The sequence below is a fragment of the Brassica napus genome, chromosome A1 (assembly GCF_020379485.1).
Source record: "Brassica napus cultivar Da-Ae chromosome A1, Da-Ae, whole genome shotgun sequence".
Taxonomy (NCBI): Eukaryota; Viridiplantae; Streptophyta; class Magnoliopsida; order Brassicales; family Brassicaceae; genus Brassica; species Brassica napus.
Window position 1 is genome coordinate 25,009,695 of NC_063434.1, and position 27,495 is coordinate 25,037,189.

General features: G+C 31.1%; 2 protein-coding genes across 3 annotated transcripts; both read left to right on the top strand.

Moving 5' to 3' along the window:
- The first annotated feature begins 23,016 nt into the window (after nt 1-23,016).
- LOC125577262 lies at nt 23,017-25,709 on the top strand. 2 transcript variants are annotated; one of them, XM_048738526.1, is made up of 3 exons: nt 23,017-23,590; nt 23,865-24,715; nt 24,793-25,709. In XM_048738526.1, the coding sequence occupies exons 2-3, from the start codon at nt 23,867-23,869 to the stop codon at nt 25,510-25,512; spliced, it is 1,569 nt and encodes a 522-aa protein (XP_048594483.1). In that variant the 5' UTR covers nt 23,017-23,590; nt 23,865-23,866; the 3' UTR covers nt 25,513-25,709. The 2 variants fall into 2 exon arrangements, with proteins under 2 accessions (XP_048594483.1, XP_048594477.1); XM_048738520.1 differs by having other exon boundaries at nt 23,017-24,715.
- LOC125578036 lies at nt 25,655-26,985 on the top strand. Its single transcript, XM_048740324.1, has 4 exons — nt 25,655-25,678; nt 25,748-26,088; nt 26,155-26,236; nt 26,302-26,985. Exons 1-4 carry the CDS (start codon nt 25,655-25,657, stop codon nt 26,983-26,985), a joined length of 1,131 nt encoding a protein of 376 aa, XP_048596281.1.
- Nucleotides 26,986-27,495: the final 510 nt, after the last annotated feature.

Genomic DNA, 27,495 nt, shown 5'->3' on the forward strand with positions numbered 1-27,495 from the left:
TCAAGAGTAAAGCATAATCATATACCTACTTTAAACATCTAAATATTTCAAGTAGTTAGCACTATATATTGTCCATAATCATATATCTATATAAATGTTTCTTATACTAATATTTTTAGGTGTCTTAAAACCGAAGACCAACAACCAAAGAGGTCGTTGTTATCTAATTTCACTTCGGAATTACTAAATTAAATGTGGTTTTACATACGTTTACAGTTTTCTAAGAAACAAACTAAAATCAATCAAAACTAAAACAAGTCAAATCAGAGCTACATATATAAAAACAAACCATACAAAAACGAAGCAGAAGTTTAGTTTTCATTTTGATTATTTTTTCCCAAACAGTATCCAAAAATCACTCATTTTACATCGGAGTACACTAGTCGGTTTGATAAGTTTATTATTATATTTGTACAAAACTTATATCCTCGGAACCGGTCAAGAGAAAATAAAAGGATATTATACGGAATCATCATCTAACATGTTAGATATGAACACTATTTAAAACCTAAATTGAAAAATGTGACATTATAAGGTTGGTGCTTGATCAGATCCTTGGATGGCTCGACGTTCTGGGATGGCTCGTCGCCTTTCTCGTATAGAGAAAGAAAAGAAAGAGTTTAAGATGCTTCGATTGTCATATGAGGGTGGATGTTTTCGGGGTTTCTCTGCGATGTTTCTTATATGGAAGTTGTTATTCCGTGATAGAATCCTCCACATCTGTTACTTCGGGGGCTCTTCTCTCTAACCCTGGGCCTCTTTTTCGGTTATTGCGCCGTAGACATTTATATCCTTGAACGTAAGAGGTCGGGAAGAGATTTACCAAAACGTAAAAGAAAGAAGCAGAGAAGATTCATGGGCAAAAGTGTTTTTGCGCGCCTAGGGTTTGGAAAAAGATGGAGGAGTCAAGGAAAGGTGAAGATGAAGAAGACTGCCCTATCTGCCTTGAACATCTCGACGTAGGCTTTTTGTTATATTAGGCTTAATTAGAAGTTAGAAATTGCATGCACAAAGATAAATGGGGTTTTAAGGCTTTAAGCGTTCACAGTGTCCTATATGTCGTTCTCTTGCATGCCGTAACTGCTACTTGTAAGTTTGATTATAGATACATAGCTAATCCCCTATATATTATTTAAGGAGTACTATAATTAATTAACCTTGAGTTCATGTGTGATTTACATGAGTGTCATTTCTTAGGTGTCATTTTCACGAGCTCTCTCACAACAAAATTTTAAAAATCCTTAATCAACTAGACAATTTACAACAAGTGCCATTGGTCATTTTATAAGCTTTACCTTTATATATATATATATATATATATATATATATATCATAGCTTTATAAATAACTCATGGACTCATCGATAACTCTTTATATGCACCATGATAGCATATTTTATAAAAATGTCTTCATACTAATGCATTTCATATTTCATGTTCGATATTATTGTTGCATTCTATCATATTCGGTCAATTATATATACTTGGAACGCTAATATATATATGAAGTTATATGCATATTTTGTGATTCGGAGATAAACTTTGCATATGTTTGAAATACCTCAATGTTAATCAAAAATAAATAAATAAAAATTTATATGTTTAGCTTAATATAATGCATAAGCTCGGACCATATAGTAGTTTATTGCATGAAAATGAAAAGAGAAATGTTTACATTAAGTCGCATAGATATGATGCATATAATTGACCGAAAATAGATCTACAATAATTGCTTACGGTTTTGTAAATTACACCCTTTTAAACATGTTTTACATGAAGTCGCTGTCAAATTAGGTATCTTCTTCTTCGATTTTACGTTGCATGGTAATATTAGCATAAAATACAATAATAGCTATAAATGCAATTAAATTTCTTTTAAAATTCGATTTTACTACATTGACTAAATTTACTACATGATTTTCAATCATCATAAATTTTATAATAATTGCTTACGATTTTGAATAATAATTCCAATCATCATAAATTTTATAATAATTGACATACTAGCTATAAATGCAATTAAATTTCGCAATAATTCGATTTTACTACATTGACTGAATTTACTACATGATTTCCAATCATCATAATTTTTTTAATAATTGCTTATGGTTTTGAATCATAGTTCCAATCATCATAATTTTTTTAATAATTGACTACATGATTTATTCACGATTTTAAACTGATTGGAATTATAAGAGCAATTTAGGATTATAATTCCATCACCATAAATTCGATTTCAAAGTGATTGAAATTTAACATTAATTGTAGATTAATTATGTTTGCATATATAAATAGGAGTTCATCATAGCTACATGTACTCACAATTGTCTCATTTTCAAAACTATTATACCACTACATTCAATCTATCAAAAAATCATGGCATTGTTTAACTCGGTTGCCGACTTGAAGCCCTTTAAGACCACGTGGAGAGTGATGGTGGATATTGTCAGAATGAGGTAATGCATTTCTTTTACAATTCACTTAAGTCATGTGATTAATATGCCTTAAGGTTTTAACTTTTTTAATGCTCATAATAAGATTGCAAATGAGGAGTTTTGAAGATATTATTCATCGGAGATGTTTTTCTCAATTTTAATTTACTTTTTTTTAATTATATTGTGTTCCGGAAGGATTTATTATTCTATTGCTTATGTTTTGTTTTATCTTTAATTCATACTTGATTTTATATTAGTTTTTTCTTTTTTTATGGCTTTTATTGACTCTTTTTCGCTACCTATAGGACAAATAAACTATAACATAAACAAGTTAAAAAAATCAGGTTTTATTAGTTAGTCTAAATCGGTATTTTAGTCTAAACCGTTATCTCTATAATATTATTTGAGAACTCAGATTCTTATGTGTCACTCTCACGTTAACTCTCATGATGGTTGATTACACTGATACTAGGTGATTTTTCCGTGCTCATGCACGGGTATAAATATTTTTAAAGTAAATATATTATAATAATTGATTACTACTTACATTTAATATTAAATTAAGTTATAATTTATATGCATAATTTATATTAATAATATTATATGCATAATTTATATTAATAATATTATATTACTTTAATTTTTATATATGTTATATCTAATCGGTTTTGTTGTTTTTTAGTCGATTTAGTCATCATTTGGGTAAATTAGATTGCATATATGAATTAAACTGTAATATTTTTTATTCTATATATTAAAATTTTGATTAATTTCTTATTTACATTTAGGTGGTTGTTATCTTAGATATGTAAATATATTTTATGAAGATTATGTATAACTTAAGATATATTGTGCTTAGAATGAAAAAAAAAAACTAAAGTGTATGATTCCAAATTACATAAATTAATATAACGAAACGATAATATTCTGAAGTCTCATTTATATATATATAAATTTTACAAAAGAACTAAATTGTAACAGTTGGTTAATATTTTATTTTCATTTTTAATATTTTTTGAGTTATATTTATAAAATAAATTACTATTCTTATAAAATTATATAATTTATCGTAGTTAAATCTATGATTTTAGATATAAGTTGGATTAGTCGAATCATTCATGTTGTGAGTATATTGAGTTACATATATTCTTTCAAATTAAAAATGAAGTATAGTTATTTTTTATTATAATTAAGTCAAATGTGCATGTATTTTCATAGCATTTATCAAATTATATGTTGATGTTTTCTAAAAATATATTAGAAAATAAAGGATGATCAATATGAAGTTACATGCGTAAGTAGCTGATACATTTTTGAAAGCTCATGTGCACATATCAGTATTTACAATAATTAAAATATTTTAAAAATTCTAAATAACTTTATGCCTTTGATTTATTGAATGGAAACTAAAATTTATTTGAATAATCTTGAAAATGAGAATTCAGATTTGCTTTGGTATCCACAAATACAAAAACATAAAATTTAAAAGCATATTTAATATTAAGAAAAAATAACTTTAATAATGATAAAATATAATATATCTACCTCATTAAACTATTTTGCAACTATTTGATCAAACGATGTTTATTTTAGAATTTTCTTTTTAGTTTTTTTTAATATCTCTTAAAAATAAGCAGTAAAATATTGTGATTGTATTTAAACTAATATTATATAAGTAAAATATAATTTATCGATATTTTTTGCTGTAATTGAAAGATATTATAGTCAACTAAATTTATGAAACTCTTAAAAATAAGCAGTAAAAAAATTGTGATTGTATTTAAAATAATATTATATAAGTAAAATATAATTTACCGATATTTTTTTGCTGTAATTGAAAGATATTATAGTGAACTAAATTTATGAAAAATAAATAAAAATTTTCAATATTACTAATTATAAAATATTTTTAGATAACTAAACATATATTAGTTTATGTTACTTAATTATTTTATGTAATCATCTAAAAATATTTTTATTAATTTTAACTTTTTGTACTGTTTAAATTATGTTTTAGAAGAAATAATATTTCTGTTTCTAATATCAAGATTATATGTGAAAATTGTTTTTAATGAAATAATGTTATATAGAAATTTATAATTTTCATCTAAGAAAATATAGATATAAAGAAAGTATTTTATTAGTTCAAAATAATATTTTATGTTATTTAAAAATATTTTTTAAATGTAATATTACTATTTTGTGAACTTTTCATTTTTTATGAAAACATATTATATATACATATATTTTCGTTTTCAATTCTTCTTTTTTTTTTAACTTAATAAAAAATTTCCTTTTTATTATATGTGTACATTTTTGAAATTTTTTAAAAAGAAAACTAAATAAAATAATAAATAATAATATTTTAAATGTAAGTTAATTCATTAAGGGTAATCAACCGTCGTGAGAGTTAACGTGAGAGCGACACATAGTAAACTGACTTATCAAATAATATTATAGAGATCCTTAATGAATTAAAAATATTTCATTTAAAATATGATTATCTATTTTTTATTTAGTTTCCATTTTAAAATTTTTCAAAAAACATATACATACAATAAAAAAAGGAAAATATTTATAAAGTAAAAAAACGAAATCAAAAACGAAAATATATGTATATATAATATGATTTCATAAGAAAAGGAAAGTTCACAAAATATTAATATTACATTTAAAAAATATTTTTTAATAGCATAAAATATAATTTTGAAGTCATAAAATACTTTATTTATATCTATATTTTCTTAGATGAAAACTATAAATGTGTATATAATGTGATTATATTAAAAACAATTTATACAGATAATCTTGATATTAGAAAAAATAAATATTATTTATTTTAAACAATAAGAAAAAATCCAAAGTAATAGAAATATTTTTATATATCTATCAATTTTCTTAGATGATTACATAAAATAATTAAGTAACATAAACTGGTATATGTTTAGTTGACTAAAAATTGTTTATAATTAATATTATTGAAATTTTTCATTTATTTTTCATATATTTAGTGGACTATAATATCTTTCAGTTACAGCAAAAAATATCGATAAATTATATTTTATTTATATAATATTATTTTCAAATACAATCACAATTTTATTTACTGCTTATTTTTAAGAGATATTAAAAAAACTAAAAATAAATTTTAAACTAAACATCGTTGTATTTAAAAAACTAAAAATAATTTTGAGACTTGATTTATATATTAACGTGTACAAAGAAGATTATATATACATTACATAGGTCAGCCTAACAAACCGAAAAACATTATCTCTAACTAGTTGTATTTATCACAAAGTATAATGTAATCCTAAATATACGATGATTATCGTAATAAGGATCTGCACGGGATAACGACCTGCATACGTTAAGAAGCTTTATAAAACCCAAAGTTGGAAAGCAGCCTCCCAATAAGAACATGATGTGGAGGATCTGCTCGGGATAAAACCTGCATATCAGTAACATTCGGAGAGAAACCCCAAAAACATCACGCCTTCATATGACAAGTAAAGCATCTCAACATAGGTTTTGGTTATACTAAGCTTAGAAATTGCACGCACAAATTTCACCTATTGCATCGATAAATGGCCTTTTAAGTATGTGTGTTGTCCTATATGCCGTTCTCTTGCCGTAACAACTACCTGAGAGTTTAATTATATATATATGCATGTTATGATTCATGACTTTGTTTCAGTTCTATCTTCTTCTCTTTTGGTTTTCCAATTTCTACATCTTCATTTGCATTTTAGAAATCATGTATATAATGAGGGAGTTCTCTCTCCATTCAGTCTATCTACGTCGGCACCTCCCTCATTAAAGTAGAACCCACACAACTAAAATAAAACTCACAATATCATCGGACAATAATCTTTATTAATCGCGTGTTGAGCCATTTCTGTATTTGTTATTGGGCCATTTTTAATAAACTCAATAGTCCATTAAAAAGTTTACTTTATACTTTAGTTAAATCAGCTTCTTAACCAAATCTATTTAGGGCTGACAAAAAACCCGGATCCGAAGAACCGAACCGAACCCGATCCAAAAAAGTAATACTAAACCCGAACTGATGTGCCCCGGTTCGTGGATCACTCTTGGAGCCAACCAGCATGGAGATCAGGACGTTCTGAATAATTTGACCGAGATTCGTTCATTCGACCGTACAAGACACACTGACCGAGCCATCCTGCGTATGTCCCGATTGGAGCTTCGGCTGGAACCACGACCAGACGACCGATTTCCCCGTACTGAAGCTCGTCTTCTCCGACCAACTCGACATTCTAAGACCCACGGTCGAGCCAGACTTGACTTGGATCATACCAGACTTGACAAGGATCATGCCAGACTTGACTTGGATCATGCCAGACTTGACTTAGATCAAGCCAGACTTGACTTGGGTGGTGAAGAAACCGAAGACGGACATGCATTCTCATCTGGCGGACCATCCGGACAGTCTCGCAAGCGTCCTTATCTTTACCCCATGCATCCATCTGGTTCAGATGAACCTGGACATCTTGACTAGTCCTTTCCATTTTTCGTGCCTTGACAAGATCTAGTCTTCTCTATTTTTCGTGCCTTGACTAGATCTAGTCAAATTTGTATTTTCTATGCATTGTTTTCCCACACTTTCTTTAATTGTCTTTGACTACAAAATAATATAAATATGTAGTCCCTTTGATGAATAAAATTAGTTCAGTTTTGGTTGTTTATTTTGTTTCTTCTCGGAGTGAGAGAGAGAGTTCTTTAGCTAGTTCATTGGTGTGAACCGGCTCATTGATTTGGTGGTCAGCCAATTCATCTTTGTGTGTTGTTTGGTGGTTAGCCAACACATTCATTCTTTCTTTGGTGGTTAGTCTTAGATTTTGAGTATATCAAGAGTCATTCCGCATCTCTTGACGATCCTTTCAATCCATCTCAGTTCCAGAAGTGTTGTTTGCCTTCTCGGATCATATCCAACACCCAACTAAAGTGATCCTCCCTATCTTAGGGTTCTTCAGTTGATATCAGAGCCACTTTGGCTGCTTTGTTTTCATTCTTCTTTTCATCTTCTCATATCTTCATCATTTTCTTTTCTTATTTCTTTTTGGATCCGTGCTGTTCCTTTACTCCCTTGTGACCGCCATTTAAAAAAAAATCGATAACTTATATAAAAAAAAGAGATCTACGATTTGATTTTAAAAAAAAGTTTTGGTTTGAATTACTTCTGAAGAGAAATCCAGGGGAAGTGGTGGAAGAGAAACCCTGCTGGCTGAAGAGAAACCCAGCCTTAGGACAGTTAAAGACGGATCCACACAAAAATCTCTTCATTGTTCTTTCTCTTTTCTTTTTCCCACAAAGTTTGTTTTGGGTTTTGACTGCTGATATTTGACTGCCTATCATCCTTTGAACCAGTGAAAGAACTCTGAGTGACCATCTAAAAATCGTGAGCTAAACACTTAAGAGTGTTAGGATTTTTATTTGCTAACTTTGTTAAGTGTTTTCAGGATGTTTGGACTTCTCAAGAAATCATAACCACAACAAGACGTCTACTTTCCTTTTAAAACTGTTTTTGAAAAGGAGCAATTGATTTTTGATAAGAAACAGTTTGCTTCTAATGGGTTTGACTTTGTGCAGAAACAAAAGAAGAGACAAAACAGGTGCGATGGTGAGAAGTGGGTCAGAACTGGTGATCGTCCCTTTACCAAAGCCAAGAGAAGCAACCGTGATGTGCCTGATCAGAACGAGCTTCAGACTTATGCCAGCTTGGAAAAGATGTTGCATAAGGCGATTCATGTTGTCCGGCAACTCAAAAAGAAGAGAAACAACAACACTTCTTTTGCACCAAAACAACAAAGTAATTCTTCTTCTCTTTCAAATTCTGATTTAAAAACTAATGTGTTGTCTTCTGATAAAAACAAGGCTCTTTCTACCAGGTGCTTCAAATGCTATAGGGTCGGTCATTATGCCAACAAGTGCCAAAAACAGAAATCGTTGGTGACTTTGGAGAAAGTTGAAACCGAACCAGAAAAGGAAAACCCTTTGCCAACTTTCAATGACTACGCACATGAACCGAACGAAGGGTCAGGTGGAGAGCAAAACTATGGTCATCAAGAAGGATCTTCTTCCATTCACCAACCGGACCGAACTCAAGGTGAGCAACGTTCTGATTATGGTTCTTTTGCTTACAATCCTTTTCCTTTTAATGTTTCAGATTTGAGGACAAATCTTTTTGAAGAGGAATGGAATGATGTGCCCCGGTTCGTGGATCACTCCATTGGAGCCAACCAGCATGGAGATCAAGACGTTCTGAACAATTTGACCGAGATTCGTTCATTCGACCGTACCAGACACACTGACCGAGCAATCCCGTGTATGTCCCGATTGGAGCTTCGGCTGGAACCACGACCAGACGACCGATTTCCCCGTACTGAAGCTCGTCTTCCTGACCAACTCGACATTCTAAGACCCACGGTCGAGCCAGACTTGACTTGGATCATGCCAGACTTGACAAGGATCATTCCAGACTTGACTTGGATCATGCCAGACTTGACTTAGATCAAGCCAGACTTGACTTGGGTGGTGAAGAAACAGAAGACGGACATGCATTCTCATCTGGCGGACCATCCGGACAGTCCCGCAAGCGTCCTTATCTTTACCCCGTGCATCCATCTGGTTCGGATGAACATGGACATCTTGACTAGTCTTCTCCATTTTTCGTGCCTTGACCAGATCTAGTCTTCTCTATTTTTCGTGCCTTGACTAGATCTAGTCAAATTTGTATTTTCTATGCATTGTTTTCCCACATTTTCTTTAATTGTCTTTGACTACAAAATACTATAAATATGTAGTCCCTTTGATGAATAAAATTAGTTCAGTTTTGGTTGTTTATTTTGTTTCTTCTCTGAGTGAGAGAGAGAGAGAGAGTTCTTTAGCTAATTCATTGGTGTAAACCGGCTTGTTGATTTGGTGGTCAGCCAGTTCATCTTTGTGTGTTGTTTGGTGGTTAGCCAACACATTCATTCTTTCTTTGGTGGTTAGCTTTAGATTGTTGGTATGTCAAGAGTCATTCCGCATCTCTTGACGATCCTTTCAATCCATCTCAGTTCCAGAAGTGTCGTTTGCCTTCTCGGATCATATCCAACACTCAACTAAAATGATCCTCCCTATCTTAGGGTTCTTCACGAACCGAAATTGATTAAATATCTTAACGGATTCAAAATTTTGGTATCTAAGAAACCAAAATCGAACCCGACCCGAACCAAAGTATCTCGGGTACCCGAATGTAACCGAAATAGATTTATATACCTAAATATATTACTTATTTTTAGTTTTAATATATATTAAAAACATAAAAAATATATAATATACTTTTAAGTTGTCTAAAATACTTGAAAATCATAAATAGTCAAAAGTAAATGTTTAAAATAGCTAAAATATATTCAAAACACCAAAATGCTTGAAATATCTATTGATTTTCTATCCAGATATTCAAATCAAACCAATTTATATGTTAATTTTAGGTATTTTGACATATATTATACAAACTTATAGGTAATATATTATCTTTTCTTATAGATTTTGAGAAATTTTAAGCATATAAGGAATATTAAAATTTTAAAAATAATTTATAGGGCTGTTCAATATGGTAAAACCGAACCGAACCAAAATAGACAATATGGTTTGGTTATGGTTTGGTTTTGGTTTATACCATATAAACTCGAATGGATATAATTTTATAAAAACTGTAAGATTTGGATATGGTTTGGTATATAACCGATTAAACTGAATAAACCGAACAAAACCGATTAAAAGTAGAAACATGTAAATATGTATCTATTTTATAACAATACATGCAAATCTATATGTTACATAAGTTAAATTTGTGTTAATAACTATTACCATAATTTTATAGTATTAAAGAATCTTAATTTGTAAACACTTGAACTATAATTAAATAACAGTACATCGCAATTCAGACATCTTATTTTCTAAGTCTTCTTTTGATCTTTTTGCTTTATTTTAGTCTTCACTAAATTAATATGAAGATTATAAATTTGATGGACAATAATTAATGAAAATTTTTCAATTAAAAAAACATGACTTTAATGAACACTAAATATGGAAGAGTGGAAAAACTTTTCTTTCATGTTTTTGTTTTGTTTCATATTTTTATTTTCAAAATTTCAAGATTTGATTTTAGTTATAGATTTGATTATTTTATTTGATGGTAGAAGCATTTTTATTTTTTTGTTCATTTATTTGAACATGTAATATATTTTTAACTAGGTGATTTTCCCGTGCTCATGCACGGATATAATATTTAGAAAATAAATACATTATAATAATTTATTAATATTATGTTTTTAATTTTAGTTATTATGTTATTTATATTGTAATTAATATGCATAGTTTATTTAAATATCATTCTGTTATTTTAATTAGACGTATAATTTTGGATATAAAATATCTTGACTGTTTGGTTATTATTTGGATATGTTAGATAACATTTACTTTTTCGATTCAACTATAATATTTTAGTTATACATATTTAAATTTTGATTTTTTTTTTATTTTCATGTAGTTTGATTCTGGTCTTAAATTTGTAAATGTATTTTATTAAAATTATGTATAATTTAATATATGTTGTTTTGAAAATCAAATAGTAAATGTAAACTAAAGTGTTGATCGATTCAATATTACATAAATAAATATAACAATGATAGTATTTAAACCTTATGCATATATATAAAAGTTATACAAAATACTTAATTGCAATATTTGGTAAGTATATTTATATTATTAGCTGAGAATTTCATATTTATTTAGTAATATGTTAAGTCATTCTATAATATATATGTATAAAAATATAGTATTTGTATATAAAATTTATATTGGTCTAGTTACTCATATTGTGGGTATATTGTGTTACATATATTCTGTCAAATTATAATATAACTATTTTTAATCTAATTTAATCAAATAGTATTAACTATATTCATTGTATTAGTTTGGTTTTTCATTATAAATGTGTAAATATATTTTTAATTTTTCATTACTTTGGTATATTTTAATTTTCATAATAAAATTATAAAAATAAAGTGATGATATGTACACAGTTGCATAAAAATATAACCGATATATTTTAAAAAGAAAGATTATTTCTTTACTTTAATATCAAATCTATTGTTCTAAGTTTTCCTTTTTATGAAATCGCATCATATATATAATATTTTCGTTTTAAAATTTATAAATATTTATATTATTTGAAAATATAAAAGGAAGCTTAAATAATAAGAAATTTATTCATTAAAGATATCTTAGTTTATGTTATTTAAATTGTATTGTAATAATTTGAAAAATAGATTGATTTAAATAAAATGCTTAATACCCTTAAAATATATATTATGTTGTTTAAGATTATCTTTTAAGAGGGAAAATTATTTCTTTACTTTAAAATCAAGATTATTTTGTAAACTTTCATTTTTATGAATTACACTATGTATAAAAGATATGTTCGTTTTTTAAATTTCTAAATTTTCTTTAATACACAGGTTATTTGAGAAAAAAGGAAAACTAAATAAAAAAGGAAAAAAATTAATAATGATTATTAGATATATTTAATTCATTAAGGGTATCATCGTAATCAACCACTGTGAAAGTTAACATGAGTGCGACACATAGGAAACTGACTTCTTATATAATATTATAGAGATAAATGACTGTTGACAATATGACTCTAAAATTCATATAATATGATCTCAAATTAAATAATTATGCTTTTTTGTATAAAACCGAATAAACCGAAAACCGACAGTATATAAACCGAACCGAATCGAAGTAAATATAAATTTAGAGTGGTAGTTATATTTTACTAACCGAAATACCAAAAACCAAAAAAAATCGAACCTAAACCGAACCGATATCCGGATTGAACACTCCTAATAATTTAAATGGGTTATCAGAACCCGAACCGAACCCGCAGAGATCCGAACCGAACCCGAACCGAAATTTAGAAATATCCGAATGGGACTGAAATCTTTAAACCCGAAAACCCGATTAGATCCGAACTGAACCCGAATAGGTACCCGAACGCCTACCCCTAAATCTATCCATATTATTTATCGAAAGTGGAAGTGTATTTAAGAATCTTTCACAAGAGGCCTGCTAAGCGTAGCCTCTGCGTCTACGTCTATCTCAAACGTTTATCTTACTCTGTCGCTTACTCTCACCATTAAATATAGAGCCGATTAGGTCAAAGTCAAACTGAGTCTCCTCTCTAATGATTAACCGTTACTCTCTAAACCGATGCAATCAATATCACATTACCGTAAAACTTTTCCTCTCCTCTGTATTTTTAGAGTTATTTTCATTCAGGATCACTTTGTAACTTTTTATTACATCACAAATCACATATTGCTCTTAAATTACTTTTGATTAACTTTAAGAGTTTTTTGGGCTTATGGGTCCATGTTTGTGTGGAGTAGGGTTGCCCTTTTCTGGTTGGGCCTTGTAATAGTTGGGCTTGCCCCATATTCTAAATAAAATTATTGATGGAAAAAAAAAACTTTAAGAGTTTTAGTTATGTTTCCCTAACGAAAGGTAACTACAAAAAAATTTAGTTTCCTTTTCCTTTTGTGTTTAATTATTTTATTTAAAAATATTTTTAACTTTTTCCTTCTTTTTTTTTTCCATTCATAGTAAGTTCCAAATCTCTTCTGCGTCTTGTCTCCTCCACGAACCACAGCTCCGTCAGCTCCAGCATTGAGTTGCGTCGAGCTCCCACAGCGAGAACTTCCACCACGGGATGTCTTTGTTTCTGCTGCATTCGTGTCGAAATATTACCTCCGCATCACTCTGCGAAATGACCCTAATCAGAGATAAACTCGGATTTCTCGAATTTTTTTTGTAATTATTTTGTTCTATCTTAAAAACATGTGTATTTTAATTGGATCAGTAGAAATATGATAGGATTGAGTTATAAAATGATGAAATCGTGTTTAAATGGGTGAAAAAATCTTGAAACAAGTGGAGGCGTCGTTGTTACAGAGATTAGATTAGGAGGAAGATGACTTGCTACAATTACTATTATGCCCCTCGTTAAAATAAAATTAAAAAAAGAAGAAGGAAAAACCCAAAAGCACGTAGAGGGAAGAATTGAACCTGAGTAACTTTAACAAGACTGGTGAGGCAATAACCATCGGAGCTAGAGAAGATCTTTGGACTACCTGCGCATAGTTAGTATTTCTTATGTATATACACGCTACGCCTCTAATATTTCTAATATGCATGTTGATGTACGTTGTTGTAATAATATTCATATTTAGTCATATTTATAATATCCATGTGTACACTTGTGTGTATGTACAATTTATAATATCTATATGTACACTTGTGTATATGACTATATGTACATATATTTATAATATCCATGTGTACACTTGTGTGTAGTCATATTTATAATATTCATGTGTACACTCGTGTGTTTGTACAATTTATAATATCCTTGTGTACATTTGTGTATATGTACATATATCAATAAAACCGTCAAATTGTATCATAAAAATTGTAATACATTATTTTTATAATTTTAAAAGTAATTATTATAATATAATAATCAAAATTTACTATTGGTCATACATGTTAATATGTACATGCATACATGTGTACATATGTACAGAGATTACATATGTTATGTGTACATATGTACAGAGATAACATATTTTCGATAAAAAAAAGATTACATATATTTTTTGTGGCGTAATGTACATGTGAATAAAGTGAACACATTTGCTACACACACTTGAAAGTTGAAATACATATTTGCAAAATTATGAAAATACTAATTAGGGGACTGTGTTTTGAGAGTTGGTGTCATATCACCTAAAATACAATTTGATAGATATGGTTTAGTCGTTTAGAATGTATAAATGTGACATGACTGTATCAATAGAGACGTATAAAACCCAGCACAAAATATCAAGGGCTTATTTGCCAAATAACCAAAAAAAAATGAAAATTAGATTTTGGGAGAGAGAGTAGAGAGAGATAAGAAGAGAAAGTAGGAGAGAGGGGGGAATTTTGGTTAGTTAGTGTATTTAAGTTTTTTTTGATGTATATAGGGTGCAATTTCCCAAATATCAATAACACCAAAGATGAAATATAGTATAAATATTATAATAATATGTTTTGTACACTATACACGCGCTTACATGGTAGTTCATTGGTTTGTGCCTTATCAATCACAAAAGGTAGAGGGTTCGAGCTGTCAAAATGATGTTTATTTGGGTTTTCCTATTTTCATTAATGAATACGAAATTACAAAAGTATCCTCATCTTCTTCTTCAGTTTCTTTCGACTGAAAACCCTAATATGCACCCCCATTACCTTTTCGCGATTCTTGCAATTTTTCAACTTGTTTTATCACGATTCCTGCCCATGTATATCATATTATATGATTTTACTATGGTTTGGACTTTGGAATGTAAAAACTAAAGGACTAAAGCTTGTTGCTCGAATTTTCACTCTGCTACTAGAGCTTGACGGTGACGACGAGGGTAACGACTAAAGAAGGTGGTGTCACGGCTAGTCACCAAAGACAAAGACGCGCCATGGTTAGGGCTACGAACGCGGATTGAGATCGTGACTCAGTTACATTAACGATGGAGAAAAAGCTCGCCATAGCTAGATAGTCGCGGAATCAGAGAACTCTCCAGTGAATCGACGACAGAGAGACCATGACCCACCTCGGAGAATCAAGGACAATTTCTAACTTTTATTCACCTTTGTTCTGTAAAAATGAAGAAAAAAATGAAGAAAAGAAGTGACAAAGAAGATGCTTAGGAGATGAGAGAGAAGAGATGAGAAAGAGAAGCTTAAAAAAAGAAACAATTACACCCAAAGACAGTTTTAAGTTTATTATTACATAATATGACAGTTTATACTATCAGGACACTTTCTTCAAACAACTTCTCTTTTTCTAAACTAATTAGTTATCTTGCAACTAAAAAGCTGACTAACTAAAAAGACTGTTTTATCGGGAATTAACCCACACCACTCATCCATTTTTACAATCGATGGTCCAGATTTGCTCTGATATATGTGACAAGACATTTATTTGTTTTCTTTCTCAGCCTTTAGATTTGTATTTTGCTTTACATTTTAATGGCCCAGATTCATTTAAGCACAATAAGATATCTTCATCTCCCACACTTATTTTCTTCTTTTGATTTTACGTAAAAACATAAACTTAATCATTTTCTGCCTCCATCTCCATCGGATTATGTCTCCATCTCCATCGGATTACTGCAGCTAATAACCTGATTTTGTGATGACTCCGGTGCGGCAAGGATATCCGACTTTATCTACCTCCGGTAAGAGTGATGACTCCGGTGGTGATGCTTTGTTGCCGCCGTGGTGAATAACAAACAAGATCAGACGGGACTACTCGTCTCCTTATGTTGACTGCTAAGTTAGAAAGAAGAAGAAGATGATTATGATTGATCTCCACCAAATCATCTTTCTTTTATTTGCACTTTAGGTCATTTATGTTTAGCTAGGTTTTTAATTTGACCCCCAAATTATGGAATGCACATATTTTTTAATTGACTCCAAACTTTCAAATATGCACTTTACCCATTGCTACATGCAACAAGAATGATTAGTGTGTGTTTTCATGTTAGCTTCATTTTAAGTTAGTGTAGACTAATCTTTGGTTATTGTACACATGTACACTACCATTTGTTGATATCATTGACGAAGACTTTAATATACCCCTTCCCGTCACTTTGAAAACATAACATATGTTTTTCATTTCTCATCTACAGCCACTATTATTTTTCATTCACATATGTGTACACATGTACAACTCAGATAGTGTACACCACCAAGTCGTACATACCAGGGGAACACCGGCCCACTTCTAGCAAAAGTCTTTATTGATATACACATGTACGCCACCATATTTAACATACTTCCTCTCCTCATTCTGAAGACATAACATGGGTTATTCATTTTTAGTGAAACTAAAAAAGGTTCTCAATACACCTTAATCCATATAGATCATATATATATTAATGTACATAACATAATGTAAATTCACAGGTAAATTTATTGTTTATATTTATAGTTTAATTTTGGATTTTTAGTGATTTAAACTTTCAATTATTTTTAGATCGGATGGAAAATCTTCAACTAAAATTTTATGTTATTAAACACTCAACTATTAAACCGTTAATGTTGTTAACCCTCCGTTAACAAAATCGTTTTTCTAAACAGATACCCGTTAAACTGAAACGCGGTGTTTCAATTTAACAGGTCTCGTAAAGAAAATAAGACTTTATCAATGTAGGATTAATGATATTAACGGTTTAAAAGTTGAGGGTTTAAAACGTAAAAAATTAGTTGGAAGTTTTCTATATTTTTTTTTTTTTAGGAATTTTCTTTACGAGAAAAAAAAAGTTAGAAATTTAAATCACTGTATTATTTAGATATTGCCTCAATTTCTATAATAAAAAATTAAATATATTATTTATTTCATTAAATAACCTTAAATTAAATTCAAATTGATGCTAAAATATCTAAATATGAATAAATATAAAATGTAATTTAAATTATAATTGTGTAAAAAAAGTTTGACCCCGCTAGGAAAAATTTATGGCTCCGCCACTGACATATACACAAGTGTACATATAGATATTATAAATTGTACATACACACAAGTGTACACATGGATATTATAAATATGACTACATATCTCTTTCTTATTAAAGGAGAAACATCATTAGAAATAAACCTTGGCCTCATGTGTTTATTACATGAGTGTCATTTCCTAGGTGTCATCACCTAAGCCACTCTCACAAGCTTTTTAAAATATCCCTTTGAAAACTAGAATATTTACAACCAAATGCCATTGGACATATACATTATACAATATGCTTTATTTACAACTCGATCGGTTTTGTTACCGCTGCATTAAAATCCGCTTTAATCACAAACCGGGACTTTATGACAGGCATAGAATCTGAATTATTTACGGTTGAAAAAGGCAACAAATATATCTCGACATCTATCCAATGAATTTTAAAAGGGTGAGAGTGGTTCTTCAACATTTTTTAAAACGGATTGTTATCCTATTTTTTAGAACATTTTTTGAATCCAACATTTTTTAACTAATATCAATGAGTATTATAATCATACTTTTTTAATAAGAAACTTGGAATTATGAACATTTCTATGTAACATCTTTCGAAATTTCAACTACTTCTTTTGATGATCATTTCTATGCAACATTTCAAATCGCTTAATTGGTCAAAGTTCAAAGGAAACACAATAATAATGTAATGCATATAAAAGGAAACAAAATTACAAATAATCGAAATCATTACCTTAATCAAAATAAGAATATTCCTGATTTATTTACGCTTGACCAACACGCATCTGATAGTACATATTTCACGCCAATTAGAATCACGCAATAACCAAATAAGGTAAGTGTAATATATGGGATTAAAGAGTAGCATTAATATTGTGATCGTCTAACCAAATAAGGTAAGTGTAATATATGAGCACTTGCTCATGTTTTCAATGATTTATGGAATTCTATAGATGCAGACATAATATTATGTGTTTTACAGTTTTGGCAAATTAATTGGGGACAAGGTAATCTATTGTATTTATTGTATATATAATAGGTTAATAGGAGCTGATATTATATGTATATTTTCCTAATATTTTTCTGAATTTGCTAATAAGGCCGACGTAAGAGGGTTACTAACATTGATGGGATTTCCAAAATTGTTTTCGACCCCATTGGTGTTCCAGAAATTGATGCTTTACGATTGAGGTAATACATGCATTTACAGATTTTGTTAAATAATATTTTTAAAATTTCTACATGATCTCTTTTCTATTGCTCATAATAGGATTGCAAACGAAGACTTCTGAAGGTTGCAGTTTGGCAGCAGTTATTTTGTCTGAATTTTTAATTTTCTTTTGTTTTTTATACATTGTTCTTTTAATATTTTATTAGACTACTGAGGATTTTTCATTTAATATTATATTTATAATTTACCCGCATGCAAACAAATATACAATTTAATGCTCATGAACATCGAATGTAAAATTATATTCACATACTAAAATTCCTAGGTATAAACCGTACTTTCTTACATATATTTTTTTCTTACTATGCCTATAATTTTAATTATGCCTACATATTAAAATTTATAATACATTAATAATTTTCTCGCTCCGCGCAGGGCGCGGATTATCACCTAGTGAATATTATTACAACAACGTACATCAACATGCATATAAGAAATATTAGAGGCGTAGCGTGTATATACATAAGAAATACTAACTATGCGCAGGCAGTCCAAAGTTACTCAGGTTCAATCCTTCTCTCCACGTGCTTTTGGGTTTTTCCTTCTTTTTTTTTAATTTTATTTTAACGAGAGGCATAATAGTAATTGTAGCAAGTCATCTTCCTCCTCACCTAATCTCTGTAACAACGACGCCTCCACTTGTTTCAAGATTTTTCACCCATTTAAACACGATTTCATCATTTTATAACTCAATCCTATCATATTTCTACAGATCCTAGTAAAATACACATGTTTTTAAGATAGAACGAAACAATTACAAAAAGAATTCGAGAAACCCGAGTTTATCTTTGATTAGGGTCATTTCGCGGAGTGATGCGGAGGTAATATTTCGACACAAATGCAGCAGAAACAAGGACATCCCATGGTGGAAGTTCTCGCTGTGGGAGCTCGACGCAACTCAATGCTGGAGCTTGACGGAGCTGTGGTTTGTGGAGGAGACAAGACGTAGAAGAGACTTGGAATTTACGGTGAATGAAAAAAAAAAGGAAAAAGTTAAAATATTTTGGGAAAATTGTTTTTTTTAGAGCGAAAAAATGGTAACTATGTCCCTTTATACTAATCTATACTACTTTATGTCCCATTAGACTAATTTTTTTCAAAATGGCAGTAATGCCCTTAAAATTGTGATTTTTTTATTCCTTTTTCGTTTTTTTTTATTTTTTTGTTCCTTTTTCGTTTTTTTATTTTTTTAAAAAAAAATCGATTTTTTTTTCAAAATATAAAAGTGAATATTCACAAATATTTTGTTTCCATATTTTTAGGAACTGATTTCTTATCCATAGAATACAACTAATATGTAGAAATCGGTTTCTACAGTTTTTTAGAATTATAGTAATGTTTAGATTTTGATTTCTACATGTTTTAGATTTATAGTAAATCTGTAGAAGTCGGTTTCTACGTGTTTTAGATTTATATTAATGTGTAGATTTTGATTTCTAAAGATTTTAGAAAGATAGGTTAAGCGCGGAATGTGTATTCTAAATATTTTTAGAATACTCCTATTTACGTAGATCATGTATTCTAAACATTGTAGATTCAATGAAAAAAGTGGATTTCGTTTTCTACTTCGTAGAATGTCATTTCTACTTTATTTAGAACATAATATGAAATTTATAATTTTAACTTTTTTATAACTGGAAAAAATATCACTAAGTTCATATAGGTATTTTATCAAAAGTTACTATTTTCCAATTTTTTTTTGTTTGTAAAACTATTTATTAAATTTATTTTCAAAAATATTAAAGGGTGTTATAGGAAAATATGACACAAAATATAAATTATTCTAAAGGGACATAGTTACCATTTTTTGCTCTAAAAAAACAGTTTTCCCAAATATTTTTAAATAAAATAATCAAACACAAAAGGAAAAGGAAACTAGAATTTTTTTGTAGTTACCTTTCGTTAGGGAAACATAACTAAGAGTTAATCAAAAGAACCTTAGGATAGCAATAAGTGATTTGTGATGTAATAAAAAGTCACAAAGTGACCTTAAATGAAAATATTAAATTTGTTGTTATATATATTATAAACGGAATATTTTATTTTTTACAATAATATATATATATATATATATATATATATGTTTTAATAGAATATATTAAATGGTAAAACGCTTTTTCAAAATAATTTAATGATATATAATGCTTTGATTGAAAAATATTGACAATTAAATGTGTCATTAGAACATGTAATCAGATCAGTTGGGCCCTATTGACAACTTTCATTCGATTAAGCCCAACACTATAGTAACAAAAATAAATTGCCGAGATTATAGCTTTCACAAAATAGAATATTTAAGGGCCTTCGTTTTAGGCAATAAAATCCCTAAATATCTAACTTTAAATTTTTAACAAAGAAAAAAAGAAATTTGATCTATGGCATTCTTTTGTAATTATTGAATAAAGTTCAGGGTTAATTACTATTTGTACTCTTGTTTTAATAGTTTAAGATTGGATATGAGAAGTAAACCATGCTAGTCTAACTCACATTGAAGTGTACCAATAGGCTACAAGTTTTGATCATTTTTCCCTGAAATGATATCTTACTTAAAAACTAGTATATCCCCAGTTGAATATCTTTTGTCATTCATTCTCTATGTAAACTCTTAGATACAATTAAATTAATTTTCCTGGCAGGTTATAATTTAGGAATTACACGTTCAATAAAAACCAAGTATTTGTTGATTAATAAAAACTCAATGTAACTATAGTCTACAGGTCTCAGATTACGTTTCGGTCTGGCATCAAAGTAAAGCCCAAATGGGCTCCGGTTGTTACAAACAAAGCCTGCCTGTTCAAATAGCGGACAGAGCCAACAGTGCATAATCAGAACGTTATGCATGAAAGGGACACTCGTACTGCTCGTCCTACAGATACGACAAAATGATTTGATAATAACAGCTGTCCATCAATCCTTGAGAAAACTAGGGATTTTAGATCATTCATGAGTATATAAAAGGTAATCGTTCGTTGATAGAGAGGTTCCGGAAAACTCTTCCTTAGACAAAGGTAAAACGTTTTCTTAGTATTTATCACACACAGTTTATTTTTCTTCCTTAGCTATGAATCGAAAAGCTTGTATTTATCTTAGTTGTTTATTCAAGTTCCTTATAGTTATGAATCTCAAACTAAGACCTTTTGTTGTGTTTGTCCTCTCTTTTTCATACTCCTCAGAACACTAGGATCAATCAAGAATCAGGCATACTCTAAGCAAAGGTAAGACCTTTCCTTATCACTCATATTGTTTCATCATTTTCCCTAGCATTTTTGCAACCATGGACATAAGAAAGTTTGAATGATATATCTCGACTAAAAAAATTCAACGTTACCTACAATTTTTATAAAAAATTGTTTATCCTTTTCCCTTGCATTTACCTTTTCCCCTTGTTAGAATGGGTATTATTTAATCTATTTAATGAACTTTGTTTACAAGATGATTGATAATATAATTGGATAAGTCTGTTGATGGTGAGGTTTCAACCGAATCTTCCGGTTTTACAAAAAGTCATCGTTTAAGAGAGGTGAAATGTTTTTCGTAGTCATGGACGTGTGTCTGTCTTTTCTTAGCTAGTAATTTCAAAGTAAAAGCCTTTGTTGTTCCTTTTTTTTTCTGCCAATATGTAGATAAATATGTTGATTTGTTTTGTTTAAAAATTCGGAACTCGGGAATGCTTTTTTTTTATCGGGTTTCCTTTATAAAACTAGCAGGAAAAGTTTATATTTTCGGTTATTGTATGATTCCTTGAACTGTGGATATGTGTTATGAAATTAAGTAATTGTTTGCTCGCTCAATAAACTACTTAGTCTTGTCTGAAAGAGTTTTCTTCTCCTCTTTAGAAAATGTAACCTTGATATCTGAAAGCAAAAGTATTTGGTGATAACCAGTTATATAATCATAGGTGTAATTGGATTTCCTATAAAAATACTAGCAGAATCATTTATATTTTCGGTTATTGTGTGATTCCTTGAATTGTGGATGTGTTATGAGATTAAGTAATTGTTTGCTAGCTCAATAACCTACTTAAAGTCTTGTCTTAAAGAGTTTACTGCTTCTCTTTAGAAAAGGTATCCTTGATATCTGAAAGCAAAGGCATTTCGTTATAAACAGTTATATAATCATAGATGTTTCTTTTTTTCTTCCAATATCTAGATAAATATGTGGATTGTTTGGTTTAAAATTAGCAACTTGGGAATGGTTCTTTTTGTCGGATTTCCTTTAAAAAACTAGCAGAAAAAGTTTATATGTTCTGTTATTCTGTGATTCCTTGAACTGTGGATATATGTCTTATGAGATTAAGTATTTGTTTGATCACCCGATAAACTAACTAACTACTTATTCTTGTCTGAAAGAGTTTCCTGCTTTTCCCTAGAAAATGTATCCTTGATATCTGAAAGGAAATGTATTTGGTTATAACCAGTTACATATATAATCATTGATTTTTATAAATCTGAGACCAAATCCAACAGCTTGTGATTCAGTTTGATTTAACACAGTCGGTTTGGTTTTCAGTTTCTCATTAGTTTCGGTTTAGCATCTAGTTAACTTGCATCCGTTTAAACATGCATGGGATTCCCAGACACTTTCTTACACACAGTGAGTCTATATGTAGTCATAAAATGGAACGTTGAACATGAAAAACGTACGTACTTTCTTCCATATATGTAGACGTTTGGGTGGCATGTGACACGTACATATATAAGGGGGGGGGGGGGGGGGGGGGGATATCGAAGTCTTACATTAAAAAAAACGATTAAATTTGAGGAATTGGTTTATCCTTTGGACATAAGACCAAGAAGAGGAGAGTTGTAATCTTTGGACAGAAGAGAGTTGACTAAATATAATTTTAAATAAGAAAATCCAAATTTACTGAAAAGTAAATATTTTGTTTTATTTTCTCTCTCAAAACAGTTAATATTTATTTCTCACTTCCATTAATTAATTTTTGGGAATTTTGCCGATATAGAACAAAAGAAGCATATCTTTGTCCCCTTACAATAAAAAACTCAATCTTTGTCCCTTTAGAACAAAAAAAAATGAAAAACCTGTTTTGTCCTTTTTAATAAAATAGGTTAAAAGTAATAAGTTAAAAATCCCTGGATTCAGTAAAAAAGACGCATCACTTTCTTTGTCTCCGACTCCCCTTTTCTAAAACTCAGAGGCGATTCCACCGTCGACTCTCTCTCTCTATTGTGTCCGTTTAAGTTCGTCGGAGACGACGAACGCGTCGTCACATCTCTCCGTCCTCCTCCTTCTGTCGTCTGTACTCTTTTGAACCATCGATTACAAGGAATTGAAGGTTAGGGTTTGGAAATCCCCTTTCTGTTTTTTTTTTCGTTTTCGTTTACGTGTATGTAGTATAAAGAGGTTGAATTGTTTAAAAATACAAATCGATTCGCGTTTATGGTTTTGATTTTCGTTTGTGGGTTGAGTTGATTGTGAGGTCATTGTAGTTCTTGTTTTATACGATTCTGAACTCTTTTTTTGTTTGGTATTGACTTTGCTTTGTGTTTTGAATTCGTAATGGACTTAAAAGGCTAATGAGTTGATGTTTTCTGTTTCATGTTTTATAGGAATGGATTACCAGTTTCCAAAACGCATTATTGAAGAAGGAGCTGAGACCAAGATTGATAAGATTAACAACACCTGTAGACGCACGATTCTGGGGACGCTGAAGGTGGTTCTCAGGGATGAGTATCAAGAAGTTTTGAAAGACCCTGTCTTTGGTCCGATTCTGGCAATAGTAGAGAACAAGCTTATTTACTCAGGGAAGGTTATTCACAGCTTCATATGCAAGCAGCTCAAGGTTTCCAAGCTTCACGAATTGTGGTTTCTATTTGCAAAGAGGCCTCTCAGGTTTTCTATGCAAGAGTTTTATGCTGTGACTGGATTGAAGTTCAAAGAAGAACCCGACGTAGACTTCAATAACTGGAAGAGTGATAAAGGGTTCTGGAGCACTGTGCTGAAGGAAAATAAGAAGATCAACTTGTTGGTTATAAGGGATGAGCTCCTTAAAGTCTGTAAGGAGTGGACGTATGTGGACAGGGTGCGACTAGTGTATCTGTGTATTATACATGGATTCCTCATTGCTAAGGATTTGAGAGTGTTTATCCCTCACGAGTTCATCCGTTTGGTGATGGATTTTGAGAAAATGAGGATGTATCCTTGGGGTCTTCGCGCGTATGATGAGCTGCTTGCATCAATATTCAAGGCAAGGGAAGATGTGCATCTGAAGAACAGCTATGTGTTGGATGGATTCTCATATGCGTTTCAGATATGGATTATGGAGGCAATCCCAGACATCGGTTCTATGGTGGGTAAAAAGATCAAAAACAATGTGACGAAAGTGAGATGTAGGAATTGGAAAGGAAGTGGAAAAGTATCATATCAAGATATCACCAGCCTAGAGTCCAACTTTGATAAGGTAGTTATATTTCTTATATTAATGTTGAGTTCAATAATCGAACAACTGAAGCTTACTGTTTCGTTTTTTATTCCCAGGGAGAGTTGTTCCCGTTTATATCATCTACTGGGAGCTTGGATGCAACTGATAATGCTGAGTTCTTTAGGGAAGATGAGAAGAATGACGAAAGAGTCAATCGCATTGTTGCTCTGATCAGTGCCAAACAAGACTGGAAGCAATTCACTTGGGAAGTTGCGACTCTGCCTCCAAATATAGAGTTATCTGACGCAGAAGAGGATGTTGAAGTTGAAAATGTCACAGAAACACCTGTGGAGGAACCGACTGTTGTTGAAGAGGAACCGGGTGTTGTTACAAAAAGGGGCAAGCGTAAGCTTATTGATCCTGGTGTCGAGTCTCGAAAGAAACAACTTCTTTGTAAAAGGGCGGCTGAACATAACAGTGTTGTCTCCGGTGATATGAAGACCTTCATTGAAGGTTTGTTCAATTCTTCTTTAGATTCTTTTAAGGAGCTGCTGCAGAAGGATATACAAGAGCGTTTTGACAAGGTCGACAATGAGATGGCTCAACTGAAGGCAACAGTGTCGCAGATTACGGGTCCTTCAGTTTTTGTGGGACGAGACCTAGCCTCTGAGATTCCCTGTCCTTCTGCAACACTTGGGAAAGAGCAAGAGAAATCATCACAGAGTCCGGGTCCTTCAGGAGCAAAGGGAAAAGGCAAAGGCAAGGCATCTGTGAGTGTTGATCCTCCTCCGCTTCGTCGTAGCCCTCGGCCAGTAAGAAAGGTAACCAAAACATGAAGCTTTGAATTAGGTAGGACGAATCATCTTCGGTTGTAAGTGTTTCTGTGGTTTGACTATTTTGTAATATCCTTGTATTGTGCTATGTTGCATATCGGCTTGTAATGTATCTTGTTGTTTGCTATGAAGTGAACTGATAACTATGACATGTTGGCTTGGCTATTTTGTAATGTAATTTTGTCACTATGTTGACTCTATTTGCTATTAATGTTGTTATGCTTGGCTTTATTTACAGGAATTTAAAACTGATGACGATGACATGTTTGATTTTTTGAAGAATTTGTCACAATCATCGAACTATGTAGATAAGGGGACGCAAGAATCTTTACAAGACGCCGTGGGAAACCTTTCTCAAGCATCACATGTTAAAGGCTTTGATCCCTCACAAAAAATCAAGGACGACGAACCAGCAGAATGGATTACTCCACTGTCTTCATTTAAGCCTCCGAATTGGAAACCACCAACTCTGAAAGATGAGGAATTACTTGAGGACCGGGTGCATGACATTGATCACTCACTAGTGTTTGTCCCTGAGGATGCATGGGCCAAAATAATTGAGTGGTCCTCAACTTCCAAGTAAGTTTATATTGTTTCTCAAAACGTTAGATACTGTATCATTTTGAACTGACTTTTGCATTGCAGGGAACTGAAAATTGGACCTTCTATGTTAACAAGTGTGTTAGCAGCACGCGTCATGGGACCTACAGAATGGCTTTTGAATCACGTGAGTCTAAATTTGTTCCTTAATATTTTCAGTACACGACTTACAATCTATTATAAAATTTTCAGGAAATTGATGCTATGATGTACTTATTCACTGAGAGGACTACTTTGCGACGATGGGAACCAACAAAAGTAGCATTCATGAGCTGCATGTTCAGTAATCAAATGAAGACCTCTTTCGAAGAGTTTCGGAAGGACAAGAAGAAATTCAAAGTATCAGAATTGCTTCACCGGTACGGCATTGGTGAACTTCCACCACACGGACGAACAGGACTGATGTGGGATCTTGACGTCACACGCATGTATGTGCCTCTTAATGTCGGTAAACACTGGATCTCTATGTGTGTCAACTTTGTTTCTCGGTCGATAGAGGTCTTTGACTGTGAGGGATTGAAATACAACAAGGAAGTAGAGCCATTTGCCATTCTCATCCCTAGAATTGTCAAATGTGTTCACTCTTCAAAGAGTCGGCAGCAACTCACGGTCAAGCAGTATACTGTCAGTTACGCCCCAATGCCCTACTTACTAAACAAGAGTAGCAGTGATTGTGGAGTATATGCCTTGAAGCACATTGAATGTCATCTTCTAGGCTTGGACTTCTCTCTGGTGAATGACAGCAACATTCGAGAAGCGCGCCAAAAGATTGTTTACGACCTATGGGAAGCTGCCAATGATCCTGAACTTATTTTGAGAATGGCACAATACATTCCACCGAAGTTGATCACAAATCCTCTAGTGGAACTTGATTGAAGTAGCTTTCGTTTATTACTTGTTAAGGAATAGATTGGTATTGGCTCTCTTATTTGACTCTTGACTTTGATTCTTGTAGTTACTCTTTAGTTTTTACTTTATTTGAAATATTTAGTTGCTTGATTTAACTGTTGTGACAAACCATTTGAACCCCTATCTATGCCCTAAATGTTACTAAAGTATGACAAACGAGCATAACCCAATGAATCCACACAAACCTTATAAATCACAAAAAAATCTAATAATCAAGACAAATCTTATTTGAAACCTTATCGATGCCCTAAATGCCACTAAAGAATCACAAACCATTTGAACCCCTATCTATGCCCTAAATGCTACTAAAGTATGACAAACGAAGGTAACCCAATGAATCCACACAAACCTTATAAATCACAAATAATTCTTAATAATCACGAGAAATCTTATTACTCAAAACACGTTTTACGTTTACCCTAAAATCAAACCAGAGTGTAAGAACGTTTGACCTAAAAAAATCTTATATAAGACCAT

Bases quoted from the DNA above. Each gene is read 5' to 3' on its own strand.
- LOC125577262 (XM_048738520.1), top strand. From the start codon at position 23,840: ATGTTTTCTGTTTCATGTTTTATAGGAATGGATTACCAGTTTCCAAAA. The intron at 24,716-24,792 runs GTAGTTATATTT...TTTTATTCCCAG, and splicing joins TAGAGTCCAACTTTGATAAG to GGAGAGTTGTTCCCGTTTAT.
- LOC125578036 (XM_048740324.1), top strand. From the start codon at position 25,655: ATGACATGTTGGCTTGGCTATTTT. The intron at 25,679-25,747 runs GTAATGTAATTT...CTTTATTTACAG, and splicing joins CATGTTGGCTTGGCTATTTT to GAATTTAAAACTGATGACGA. The intron at 26,237-26,301 runs GTGAGTCTAAAT...TAAAATTTTCAG, and splicing joins CAGAATGGCTTTTGAATCAC to GAAATTGATGCTATGATGTA.